At 45.7% G+C, this 13,115-nt stretch overlaps 2 protein-coding genes across 3 annotated transcripts in view; one reads left to right on the forward strand and one right to left on the reverse strand.

Moving 5' to 3' along the window:
• Window positions 1-302: 302 nt before the first annotated feature.
• The window catches only part of LOC122543529 (zinc finger protein 239-like), a 75,461-nt gene continuing 62,648 nt past the window's right edge, over window positions 303-13,115 (reverse strand). Inside the window, exon 5 of the mRNA XM_043682327.1 lies at window positions 303-1,498. Within this exon, the coding sequence (XP_043538262.1) occupies window positions 880-1,498 (619 nt within the window). The 3' untranslated portion in view covers window positions 303-879. The remainder of the gene's footprint in view (window positions 1,499-13,115) is intronic.
• Window positions 6,119-13,115, forward strand: part of LOC122543544 (zinc finger protein 239-like) — a 9,843-nt gene continuing 2,846 nt past the window's right edge. Inside the window, exon 1 of one of the 2 annotated variants that reach the window (XM_043682348.1) lies at window positions 6,119-6,393. The gene's annotated coding sequence lies outside the window, so the exon portion shown is untranslated. The remainder of the gene's footprint in view (window positions 6,394-13,115) is intronic. The other variant, XM_043682349.1, reaches the window with a different exon arrangement.

A 13,115-nucleotide genomic window follows, 5' to 3' on the forward strand; every position in this document is an offset into this window, starting at 1 on the left:
CTTCCAAATAAACCTGTTGGACTATAACCTGGTGTTATGTGATTTTTAAACTTTGTTTCGAGTCAACACAGCCCATACGTCCCACTGCAGGCAGTAAACTTTACAATGCTGATGAAACGATGCAGTACCTGCAGAGATGACGAACTTAACAGCTTCTAACAATACTAGCTACTGATTCACTAGCTCCTTTTGATACATGACATTGGAAACATAGTGCAGGAAGCTGAAAGAAATGAGCAGCTTTCAAAGAAAAACCGGTGCATCTCATAGATTTCAATGTCTGAGTCCAATGGTAAGTTCAGGTAACCTTTATTGTGACCCAACTTTGTTACAGCTTCAGATTTCCCCAGCAAAAAGGCATATGAAAAGTAGCTTATTTCATTTTAAAACAGCTCAAGGTCAAAGCACACACACTCCCCATCCCCTATTTTCTTTACTATTGGTTGTCCCTTTGTAATTGGATCCTTGGTACAGCCTTAACCCACAGGAAGTATTGCCTCACTCAGCAATTTCAACCTATTCTCTATGTCCAAGTAAATTTCTCCCCACTCATTTCCCAGGCATGAGGGAGGGCAGTCAAGAGTCAGCCACATGGCTGTGGGTCTGGGGTCACGTGTAGGCCACACCGGGTAAAGGATGCAGCTGGGATGACCAAGTGAATCCTTTCTCACAACAGCAGTTTCCTTCCCTGAAAAGGACATGAGTGAATCAGATGGGGATTTTCGTTTTTGCCCTGAAAACTGTTTCATCATTAGATTCTGAATTCCAGATTTCTGACCAAATTCCAATTCCGCCACCTGCCACGGCGGGATTTGAACCCAGGAGTCTCCAGAACTGGGTCGATAGTCCAGCTGATAATGGCACTCGGCCACTGTTCCTTCAATTCCCCTGCGATGGCACGTGTACTCGCTGGTGCCTCCGCAGGTGGGAGGAGCTGGTGAAGCCCTTCCCGCACAGAGAGCAGGTGAGCAGGTTGTTTCCGGTGTGGACCCGCTGGTGGGTCAGCAGGCCAGAGGAATCGATGAATCCCTTCCCGCACTCTGAGCAGGTGAATGGCCTCTCCCCAGTGTGGACCCGCTCATGCTGCCGCAAGTTGCCCACATGACTGAAGCCTCTCCTGCACACGGGGCACGTGAATGGCTTCTCCCCCGTATGGACCCGCTCATGTGTCTGCAGGTTGCCCATCCGACTGAATCCCTTTCCGCACACTGAACAGGTGAATGGCCTCTCCCCCGTGTGGACCCGCTTGTGGACCAGCAGGGTAGATGACTGAGCAAACCCCCTCCCACACACGGGGCACGTGAACGGCTTCTCTCCCGTGTGGACCCGCTCGTGCGTCTGCAGGTTGCCCATCCGACTGAATCCCTGCCCGCACATGGAGCAGGTGAATGGCCTCTCCCCAGTGTGAACTCGCTGGTGTGCCAACAGGTTGCACAGCCAACTGAATCCCTTCCCACAGTCGGTGCAGGAGAATGGCCTCTCCCCGGTGTGAACGCGTCTGTGAGTTTCTAGCACTGAGGGGGAAGGGAATCCTTTCCCACAATCCTCACATTTCCACGGTTTCCCCATGGGGAGAGCTTTCCTTGTGTCGCTTTGGGTTTGAAATTACAAACAAAATACGTCCACAGTCTCTTCCCCACCGTGAATGGTGAGATTTTGATCCCCCAAGCTGAGCAAATGGTTTGAAGCAGCTTTTACAGTCAGCACACTGAATCTCCCTCACTTTCTGCCACACCAGTTTCCAAAAACTCTCAAGCAGACAAAAGCAAACGTTTCTTCTCGATTTGAACAGTTGCTGATATTCAAGTCCCCATGAATCAAGTGGTTCTGTCAAAAGTTAATGTATCAATTGCTTCCAGATTTCTTTCCGCATGTCTTCCTGCAAAAGAAATTCACAAAATAAGTGATCACTGTCAGTACAGTTAAATAAACATAACATAGATGGCAATTCCTGTAGATTGCTAGATGCCTGATCACATATTATCTAGGACACAGAAACCTGAAAACCCTCATGCAGCCAGATAGCCTTAAGCGTGTATGGAAGAAAACTTCATTTTTGGTGACAATGACCTGGAACAAGCTGCCTACGAAGGTGCTGGAAATGGAGCTGAATCAAGGACATGCTAATGAAATGTCAAGGCTGCCTGAGAAAAGAAAACCATTAAAGTTGCTGAATGATTTCCTGCTGTCCTATTAAATAAAAAAAAGACAAGAAATACAGGATGTGACTCCATTGCTGCATTAGAAGGTGAAGAATAATTACAAAGAAGCTTTTACAATAGCCAATAATATCAGATATGAAGCAACATTTTATACCAACGTGCCAATCCCTTAAATGCTGCTCAGTTCCATGAGAAACTACTCTTTTAATTGTGAACATGAAGAAAGAAACGATCCTTTTCTAGGGTGCAAACTGTACACAGCCATACTGAGGGAATACACAATTAAAATACCTTTAAGAGGGACAGACAGCATCTGTGCAAAGTCTGCTCCCTCCCTGGATTCACTCCGTTTGCAACATGTGAAGTGTCTCCCTCCTCTCTCTATCTCTCCCTCCCTCCCAGGATGAGGAAAGGAAAGGGGGAGACATTGCTTTGCTCACAGATGTTGCCCAGAAGGAGAGAGTTTCACTCTGAAGCTGACAGAGCTGCTTCTGCGTTGGGATGTTCACGGGGGAGATGCTGGAGAAACGTCTGCAGCTGAGGCACGTAGGGAGAGGATGACACTTTGCAAACTCCCTTCACTCTCCTCCAAGTCAATATGGTTCAAGTTCAAGCAAAGCAGGGGGTTTCATTTTAGCTTCACATTCATAGAAAACCTCACCCTTTGTGAATCCAACATTTTACTCTCCCCTCCACTACGCTCTGAGAGTTCGTTGTCATTCATTGTTGTTCAGTGGATTACCCAACATACCAGGAGCCCCCCCTCAGACTCTCAGTCTCACTACCTGGGACACCAATATACAGACTAGCCAAGGAACTCCATCAAAGATTAAAACACCTAGTAGAAGACTCACACCACTCAATTCAATCTATCCAAGAATTTCTGAACACCAAAGACACCGAGATAGAAGAGGATGGTCTACATTGATGTAACAGCCATGTTCACATCCATTAACATTAATCTGGCCAAAGAAACACTGAATACACTACTGGAAGAACCAAAGACACAAACACCAAACAGTGCCCAACTTTATCAGCAAAGAGAACACTGTCAAGCTGCTGGACATGTGCCTTACCACCCACTTCACATTCAATAACAAGATCTAAAAACTAATCAATGGAACACACATGGGATCACCAACATCCTAGCAGAAACAGTAATGCAGACTCTCAAACAAACAGCCCTGCCAGCTATCCAACCCAAACTTTGAGATGATGCATGGATACCTTTGTCATCACAAAATGCAACAAATTAGAAGAAACCTATAATACCATTAACAATAGCCTAACTGGCATAAAATTCACAAAAAAGAGAACAAAGTGCCATTCCTAGATCCCACAGTAGAGCGAACAGTCAATGGGGAACTTCAAACCAATGTCTACAGGAAAATGACACACATGGACCAAATACTTAACTACAGAAGCAATCATAACACCCACAAACGAGGCTGCATCAGGACATTATTTCAACAAGCCACCACACACCGCAGCACAGAGAGACTACGAACAGTAGAAGAGAAATACCTACACAGCACATTCAAGAAGAACAGGTACCCAATAAACCCAGTCCACCCATTTCTCAACAACAAACCCAAACAACCAGACACGACACACCCAGAAACCCGGGCCACATTACCTACCATCAAAGACATCTCTGAAATGACTTCCAGACTACTCAGACCTCTTGGCATCATGGTAGCCCACAAACCTACCAACACACTCAACAGCAGTGAATGAACTTAAAAGAGCCCACACAAACAGCCACCAAAATGAATGTAATTTACAAAATACCATGCAAGGAATGTAATGAAGATCACCTCAGACAAACGGACAGAAAACTAGCCACCAGAATACATGAACATCAACCAGCTGCAAAAAGACATGACCCACTATCACGAGTATTTCTACTTACAGATGAAGAAGGATACTACTTTGACTGGGACAACACACCCATCCTAAGACAAACTAAACAGGATTGCTCAAAGCATGGCATTCCAACTAGAAGTCCATCAAGAAACACATTGATAATGGACCCCATGTACCATCCTCTGAAAAAAAGAATCGGAAATGGTAAGACACTAAGAAACCAAAACACACAAATAGAAAGCAGGACATAACACCAGTGCTTCAATGGAGGCTCACTGATGATGTTACCTAGTTAGATGACAAAACATCTGAAAGTGAACCTTCTAGATCAGCGAGCAAACGTACATCCAGAATGAGGAAATTCCAGCTGACACAAGCGCTGCCACAGGGTCGGAATTCTCTCTCAGAAATGACAGGCTTAATGGTGCCCTCACCAAGATGGCCGCCCGCGCTCCCCGCCCCAACACAACAGGCGCCTGACCCTCACCAAGATGGCGGCCCGTTGCCCGGCCAACACGGGAGCTCCTTCGCCGGTGATGTAAACATTGGGGCTGTTGTTGCTTTTATTCGCGGCCTGAGGCCTCCCCCTCGGAGTTTATAAACTCCCCAGTCTCCTTGCCCGGCCAACACGGGAGCTCCTTCGCCGGTGATGTAAACATTGGGGCTGTTGTTGCTTTTATTCGCGGCCTCAGGCCTCCTCCCCCTCGGAGTTTATAAACTCCCCAGCCTCCCTCCTCCCGCGGGTCCCAATCCTACCCTGTCTCACTGTCTCCTCTCCCCGGGGGCAGGAGCCAGCTCTTGGCGCTCGGGGCCCGGCGACCTCCCCGGGATGTTCCCGAAACCTGGTCCTGTTCTGAAGGAGGGTCACCGGACCCGAGACGTTTCCTCGGATTCTCTTGACACATGCAGCCAGGGCTGCTCAGCTTTTCCAGCGGCTCCTGTCCTTGCTCCTTCAGCCGCCGGCGCCATTCCTCCCCCACACTCAGTCACACTGTCTTTGTCTCACTGCAGCACCCGCACTGCACATGCGCCAACACACAAAGGGCTCGGTGCACAGCCCGTGACGTCACTGTGTAGCGGGCGTGGGTCGAACTGTCATCCAACCAATCGGAGACAACGGGGGCGGGGCGAATGTGTTCCTCGCCCCAGTCACCTGAATGATGTTTTACAGATTACATTACAGTGTGGAAACAGGCCCTTCGGCCCAACAAGTCCACACCGACCCGCAGAACCCATCCATACCCCTACATTTACCCCTTACCTAACACTACGGGCAATTTAGCATGGAAACTGGAGCACCCGGAGGAAACCGACGCAGACACGGGGAGAACGGGCAAACTCCACACAGTCAGTCGCCTGAGGCGGGAATTGAACCCGGGTCTCTGGCGCTGTGAGGCAGTAGTGCTAACCACTGTGCCACCCACATTAATTTTTAACGTAGTTGCAATTTCATCAACAGATGCCTAAGGGAAAGACAACGGAACGAGGACATGCCGCAACCCAAAGGACTAGCCACACTACCATACATCAAGAACATCTCTGAAATGACAGCCAGACTACTGCGACCACTAGGACTTATAATAGCACACAAACCAACAGCCACTCTCAGACAACAACTCACCAGAACGAAGGACCCGATACCCAGCATGAGCAAAACAAATGTAGTGTACAAAATCCCATGCAAGGACTGCACAAAACACTACATAGGACAAACAGGAAGACAGCTAACGATCCGCATCCACGAACATCAACTAGCCACGAAACGACACGACCAGCTATCCTTAGTAGCCACACACGCAGACGACAAGCAACATGAATTTGACTGGGACAACATTACCATTACAGGGCAAGCGAAACAAAGAACAGCCAGGGAATTCCTAGAAGCATGGCACTCATCCACAAACTCCATCAACAAACACATCGACCTGGACCCAATATACCGGCCACTACAGCGGACAGCTGAAACTGACAACCGGAAGCGGCAGGGACAGGCCACTATAAATGCCGGAGGAAACACCACAGAAGCGCTTCACAGGAGGCTCCCAAGCACTGAGGATGTCACCTAGACAGGGGACGAAACGTTTGCAACAACAACTTCCAGCTCGGCGAAAAGAACCACAGCAACGAGCACCCGAGCTACAAATCTTCTCACAAACTTTGAACTTTTTCAGTCTTTTCCGAAATGTTATTCCAGACCTCTGGAAGGCTCAAACATTGGAAAACTTTCAAACATAAACAAAGGGATACTAAAAAATGAATAAAGGTAACTTACAAAAGAAACCTAGCAGTAAATATCAAAAAACTTCTGTTGGTATGCTAAAGGGAACAGAATCGATAAGTGTTGGTCCCTTGGAAGATGAAATCGGTGAGTTAATAGGGGGAACACTGAAATGGCAGAGATGCTAAGTCAATACCTTTCCTCAGTTTCCAAGTTGGAGGACAATAGTACCATTCCTATTGGAACAGGCAAGAGAAACGGTAGAACTTAAACAATCAACGTCTATAGGGAAGGTACACAGCAAACTATTACGATTGAGGGCAGACATATTCCCTGGGCCTACATCCCAGGGTATTATATGGACTTCAGTAAGGCATTTGACAAAATTCCCCAAGGGAGACTGGTTAGCAAGGTTAGATATCATGGAATACAGGGAGAACTAGCCATTTGGATACAGAACTGGCTCAAAGGTAAAAGCTGGAGAGTGGTGGAGGAGGGTTGCTTTTCAGACTAGCCGCCTGTAACCAGTAGTGTACGACAAGGATGGGTGCTGGGTCCACTACTTTTCATCATTTATATAAATGATGTGGATATCAATTTGAGAGGATAGTTAGTAAGTTTGCAGATGACACCAAAATTGGAGGTGTAGTGGCCAGCGAAGATGGTTAACTCAAAGGACAACAGGACCTTTATCAGATGGGCCAAAGGGCTGCGGAGTGGCAGATGGAGTTCAATTTAGATAAATATGAGGTGCAGTATTTCGGAAAAGCAAATCAGAGGAGGACTTATACACTTGATACTACCAGCCTCCACCACTTCCTTTGGCAGCTTGTTCCACACATGTTCCATACCTTCTGTGTGAAAATGTTGCTAATCAAGTTCCTTTTAAATCTTTCCACTCTCACCTCAACCTTATGATCTCTCGTGCTTTAAGGTTTACCGGCAGTAAGTGTGCTGAGCAGGGAGCCCAGTGAAGGGTTTAGGTGGGTTTTGTTTTAATCTGCTCATTTCTTTCAGCCATCAACAGTATAGTTTCAACGTTGTGAGTCAGAAGGAGTGTGAATCGGTAACTGACAGTGTGAGAAGCCTTATGATTTTCAGTATTGCAGGTATTGCATTGTTTCATCAGTATTGTAAAGTTGACTGGTAGCAGCAGGAGGTGCGGGCTGTATTCACTAGAAACGATGAAGCAGTTAGTTAACACACATACGAGAGGGCAGAGTAGGGTTTGTCTATTGATTTTCAGAAGGTAGGTGGTTCTGGGTGCTGTGTTCCAGGGCAAACACAACTGCAATATATCATAGAAGCCCTACATCATGGAAGCAGGCCATTCGGCCCATCACGTCCATGTTGACCCCTCCGAAGAGCATGCCACCAGCCCACATCTCCCACCCTACCAAGTCATTTCTGCTTGTGGGTTAGACTAGGACGAGTGGACGTGGCTTTGTTATTAGGGGAAGTAGATTTAGGACAGAGATGAGGAGGAACTGTTTATCCCGGAGAGTCATGAATCTATGGAATTCTCTACCCAAGGAAGCAGTAGAGGCAACTTCATTAAGTAAGCTCAAGACACCGTTAGATGGGCATTTGCATGCTACGGGAATTAAGAGTAGTCAGGATAATGCAGGTAGGAGGAGCTGAGACAATGGATAGATCAGCCACGATCTTAATGATTGGCAGAGCAGCCTGGATGGGCCAAATGGCCTTCTCCTGCTTCAATTACTACAAATAGAGAACCCTGTATTTCCCATTGGCTAACCCAGCAAACCTGCACAACCCTGGACGCTGTGGGCAATTTAACATGGCCAAGTCAATCAAGGCAGATGAATAATTTAGTGATGTAGAAAATGAATATCAGAGAATGATAGAAAGGCACAAGGAAAATAAATCAACCTGCAATCAACACTGGATTCAAAAGATCACAAAAATTGAAGCGAAAAACAATGACCGAATGCATGCTGTACTACAACAAAAGTGAGTGAATTGACTGCACACATTGAAGAGAATAATTATAATTTGAGACTCCTCACAGATACATGGCTTCAGGATGAGAAGGACTGGATCCTGAATATCGGGGGGGGGGGTAGTCAAATGGGAACCTAAGTAAAAGTAGAGGGTTGCCACTGCTAATCAAAGCACTGATTAGTCTGGCGTCAGGTGAGATTTCAGGTCCTGATCTCCCTGTTCCCCCAGAGTTAGATGTCATCTGTTCTCAGCTCTGCTGGGTTTCTGTTGAAGCTTTGACCCCCTTTTACACCTTCTGGAACAATGAAACATTCAGTCGATCAAGGCCCAATCCACAATCTCCGAGCCTGTCAACCATGCAGACAAAGAGTGTCATCATAGCAGCAAATAAAACAAGAAAAATGAAACAGTATTAAAAATCAGTAGGTGCTAGTACTTAATGATTGTTCATTCAGCAGTAAACCAGAAATAGTGGTCTCCTAGGATTCTCATAGTTGTTTCTTGAGGAATTTTCCCTCCCTTACATCTAACTATTAGTACCCAGCTATGACTTATAACAATATTTACATAATCAGAAACGAAGCATATTTTATCAAATAAACAGGTACCAGCACAGAAATAGACTTTTTGATCCAACACATCCATGCTGACAAGCTATCCAGTATAAATCCATTTCCATTTGCCAGCATTTGGTCCACATCACTCCAAACCCTTCCTATTCACATACTCACCCAGATGTTTTTTAAATGTTATCATTGCACCAGCCTCCACCACTTCCTCTGGCAGCTCATTTCCATACACGCACCGCCCTCTGTGTGAAAAAGTTGCCCCTTTGGTCCTTTTAAAATATTTCCCCTCTCTCCTGAAACCCATGCCCTCTGGTTCTGGACTTCACCACCCTGGGGAAAAGAGCTTTCCCATTTAGCCCATCCATGCCCTTCAGGATTATATAAACATCGATAAGATCACTCCTCAGCCTCTGATGCTCCAAGGAAAACAGTCCCATCCTATTCAGCCTCTCCTTTTACCACAATTCCTCCAACCCTGGTGACATCCTTATCAATCTTTTCTGCATCCTTTCAAGTTTCACAACATCCTTCCTATCCTGTAGCAGGGAGACCAGAATCGAATGCACTATTCCAAAAGTGGCCTTACCAATGTCGTGTACAGCCACAACATGACCTTTCAACAACTGTACTCAATGCTCTGAGCAATAAAGCCAAGTGTACAAACTATCTTTACAATCCTGTCTATCTGTGACTCCACTTCTAAGGAACAATGAATCTGCGATAGTCATACAGTATGGAAACAGACCTTCTGGCCAACCAGTCCATGCCAGCCATAATGTCAAATTAAACTAGTGTCTCCTGCCTGCTCCTGTATCCCTCCAAGCCTTTCCTATTCATGTACTTATCCAAATATCTTTTAATTGTACCTTCATCCACCACTTCCTCAGGACGTTTATTCCACACATGAACCACATGCTGTGTAAAATTAGTATTTGAATGGCAAGGATGAGGTTGAATTGAAATCGTTCATAAAAAAACTGTTTCGACCAAACCCCCTACAGAAGGTATGGGAGCAACTCCAACTCTGGAGTCTCTCAAATCACTATTTCCATGGAGTGGAGGGGAGTGAAGTGTTGGATTCACACAGGAAGAGATTGTCTGTGAGCGTGAAGCTAAAATTAAACACCGTGCTTTGTTTGAACTCGAACCGCATTGACTTGGAAGAGAGCGAAGGTTTTGCAAAGTGTCCTCCCCTCCCCACGTGCCTCAACTGCAGGGCAGCGCAGGCACAGTGCGGGTCCACTGTCCGACCCCCCCCCCGGCTGACGTCACAAAGTGGAAGTGGCCCTGTCAGTTTCAGAGTGAAGCTCCCTCTCTCTGGGCAACGTTTGGGAGCAAAGCAATGTCTCCCCCTTTCCATTATTCGTTCTGGAAGGGAGGGGAGGAGGTGGGGTAGAGGCAACTTGTAGCAACTGGGGTGAATCCAGGGAGGGAGCAGACTCTGCCAATGTGCTCAGGTGCTCTCTGTCCCTCTCAAAGGTATTTTCATTGTGTATCCCCTCAGTTTGGCACGTATACAGTTTGCACCCTAGAAAAGGATTGCTCCTTTCCTCCTGTTCACAATTAAAAATGTAGTTTATCATGGAACTCAGCAGCTTTTAAGGGATTGGAACGTTGATATAAAATGTAGACGTATTTTGCTTCATATGGTGTCTATCTGACATTGCTGGCTGTTGTAAAAGCTTCTTTGCAATTATTCTTCATCTTCTAATGTAGTAAAGGACTTACGTCATGGATTTCTGATCTTTATTTTATTTAATAGGACAGCAGGAAGTCATTCAGCACCTTTAGAACATTGAACAATACAGCACAGAACAGGCCCTTCGGCCCATGATGTTGTGCCGAACATTTGTCCTAGCTTAAGCACCCATCCATGTACCTATCCAATTGCCGCTTAAAGGTCGCCAATGATTCTGACTCTGCCACTCCCACAGGCAGCGCATTCCATGCCCCCACCACTCTTTGGGTAAAGAACCTACCCCTGCCATCCCCCTATACCTTCCACCCTTCACCTTAAATTTATGTCTCCTTGTAACACTCTGTTGTACCCGCGGAAAAAGTCTCTGACTGTCTAATCTATCTATTCCCCGATCATCTTATAAACCTCTTTCAAGTCACTCCTCATCCTTCGCCATTCCAATGAGAAAAGGCCTAGCACTTTCAACCTATCCTCATACGACCTAGTCTCCATTCCAGGCAACATCTTACAGATCCACCCTACCCATTCCAGCTATTTCTGCTGGTGGGTGAGACCAGGATATGGGGTATAGGCCTCAAGATTGGGGGAGTAGATTTGGACAGAGATGAGGAGGAACTGCTTTTCCTGGAGAGTAGTAAATCTTTGGAATTCTCTGCCCAAGGAAGCAGTAGAGACAACTTCGTTAAGTATATTCAAGACACAGTTGGATGAGGTTTTTGCATGGTAGGGGAATTAAGGGTAGTCTGGATAATGCAGGTATGACGAGCTGAGACAATGAATCAATCAGCCATGATCTTAATGTACGGCAGAGCAGGTTCAATGGGCCAAATAGCCTACTCCTATTACTGTGAACTCTAACCCTGCATTTCCCATGGCTAACCTGTATATGCCCGGACACAATGGGCAGTTTAGCATGGCCAATCGGAATGGAGGCCGGTAAGCGATGTAGTGATGTGGAAAATGAATGTCAGGAAACGATAGGGACAAGGAGGATAAATGTACCGGCAATCGAAGCTGGATTGAAACGATCATTTAAAAAAAAACTAAAATCTCAGTATCTGAATATGTGCTGCATTTTAACAAAACTGAATGATTTGATTGCATACATTGAATTATGATCTGAGACTCCTTACAGGATGACAAGGATTGGATCCTGAATATCGAGGGGGTACGTGCCATTCAAGTCGAATAGGAAGCTAGGTAAAGGTAGAGAGTTGGCACTGCTAATCAAAGCACTGATAACATGGTGGTATTGCCCTCTCACCCTAAACTAATGCCCCCTGGTTTTGGACTACCCCCCCCCCCCAAACCTGGGGAAAAGACCTTGCCTATTTCCCCTATCCGTCCCACTCATGATTTTATAAATCTCTTCACGTCTACCCTCTGCCTCTGATGGCCAAGGGACAACAGCCCCATCCTATTCAGTCTCGCCTTATACCACAAACGTCCAACCCTGGCGACTTCCTTATCAATCTTTTCAAGTTTTACGATATCTTTCCTATCCGGTAGGAGGGTGACCAGAATCGAATGCAATATTCCAAAAGTGGCCGAACCAATATCCTGCACAGCTGCAACATGACCTCCCAACTCCTACACTCAATGCATTCAATGGGCCAAGTGGCCTCTTTCTGCACTGCAGAGGTTTTATGATTTTAATTGATGTAAAATGTCGACTTATGTAAAATATAAATTGCTTCATATGATGTAGGTTGCTGTATTTCTTGTCATTGATTTTATTTAAAAAGGTCAGCATTCAGCAACTTTACCAGCTTTCTTTTCTCAAGTAGCCTTGAGAAAAGTAATGGACCCAACGCCGATCCTTATGGTGCACACTGGTCACAGGCCTCCAGTCTAAAAAGCACCCTTCCACCGCCACCCTCTGTCTTCTACCTTTGAGCCAGAACTTGCAGAACTATTTTTGCAGATACATTTAATTTTGCTCGAAGTGCACAATCTGCAGGCAGTCAATCCATTAATATTTTATAAATTCCTACTTTGGAAGTAGAACCAGTCTGACTCAACATTAGGAGAGAGACAGGCTCTAACCTCACACCTTTAATACATCGCCTGAGCTGAAATGTCATCTTCAAGTTACGTCGAGAACGTTACCTTTAAGTAGTTCTGGGATTTACATATTAATGAACCAAAACCCACAACCCATTCTAAAAGATGAAAGATGTAACAGCAATCTAGATTTGTTCAATTCAGTTGTCTGACATTAATTTTTTGCTACAAATTCTATGTCTTGTGATCCTGCTCCACAGCTACCTGATGAAGGAGCAGCCCTCCGAAAGCTAGTGCTCCCAAATAACACCAGGTTATATTCCAACACATTTGTATGATTTTTAACTTTGTTGCTCGTGAACACAGCCCACACCTCCCGCTGATGCCAGTAACCTTTACAATGCTGATGAAATGATGCAAAGATGAAAAACTTAAGTTTTAATTTTAATCCTGTGTCTTACGATCCTGCTCCACAGCTACCCAATGAAGGAGCAATGCTCCAAAACCTAGTGCTTCCAAATAAACCTGTTGAACCATAACCTGATGTTGTGTGACTTTTAATCTTTGTTTCTCGGGAATATAACCCACACCTTCTGCCGCTGCCAGTAAACCTTACAATGCTGATGAAACAA

Source organism: Chiloscyllium plagiosum, chromosome 44 (assembly GCF_004010195.1).
Source record: "Chiloscyllium plagiosum isolate BGI_BamShark_2017 chromosome 44, ASM401019v2, whole genome shotgun sequence".
NCBI lineage: Eukaryota > Metazoa > Chordata > Chondrichthyes > Orectolobiformes > Hemiscylliidae > Chiloscyllium > Chiloscyllium plagiosum.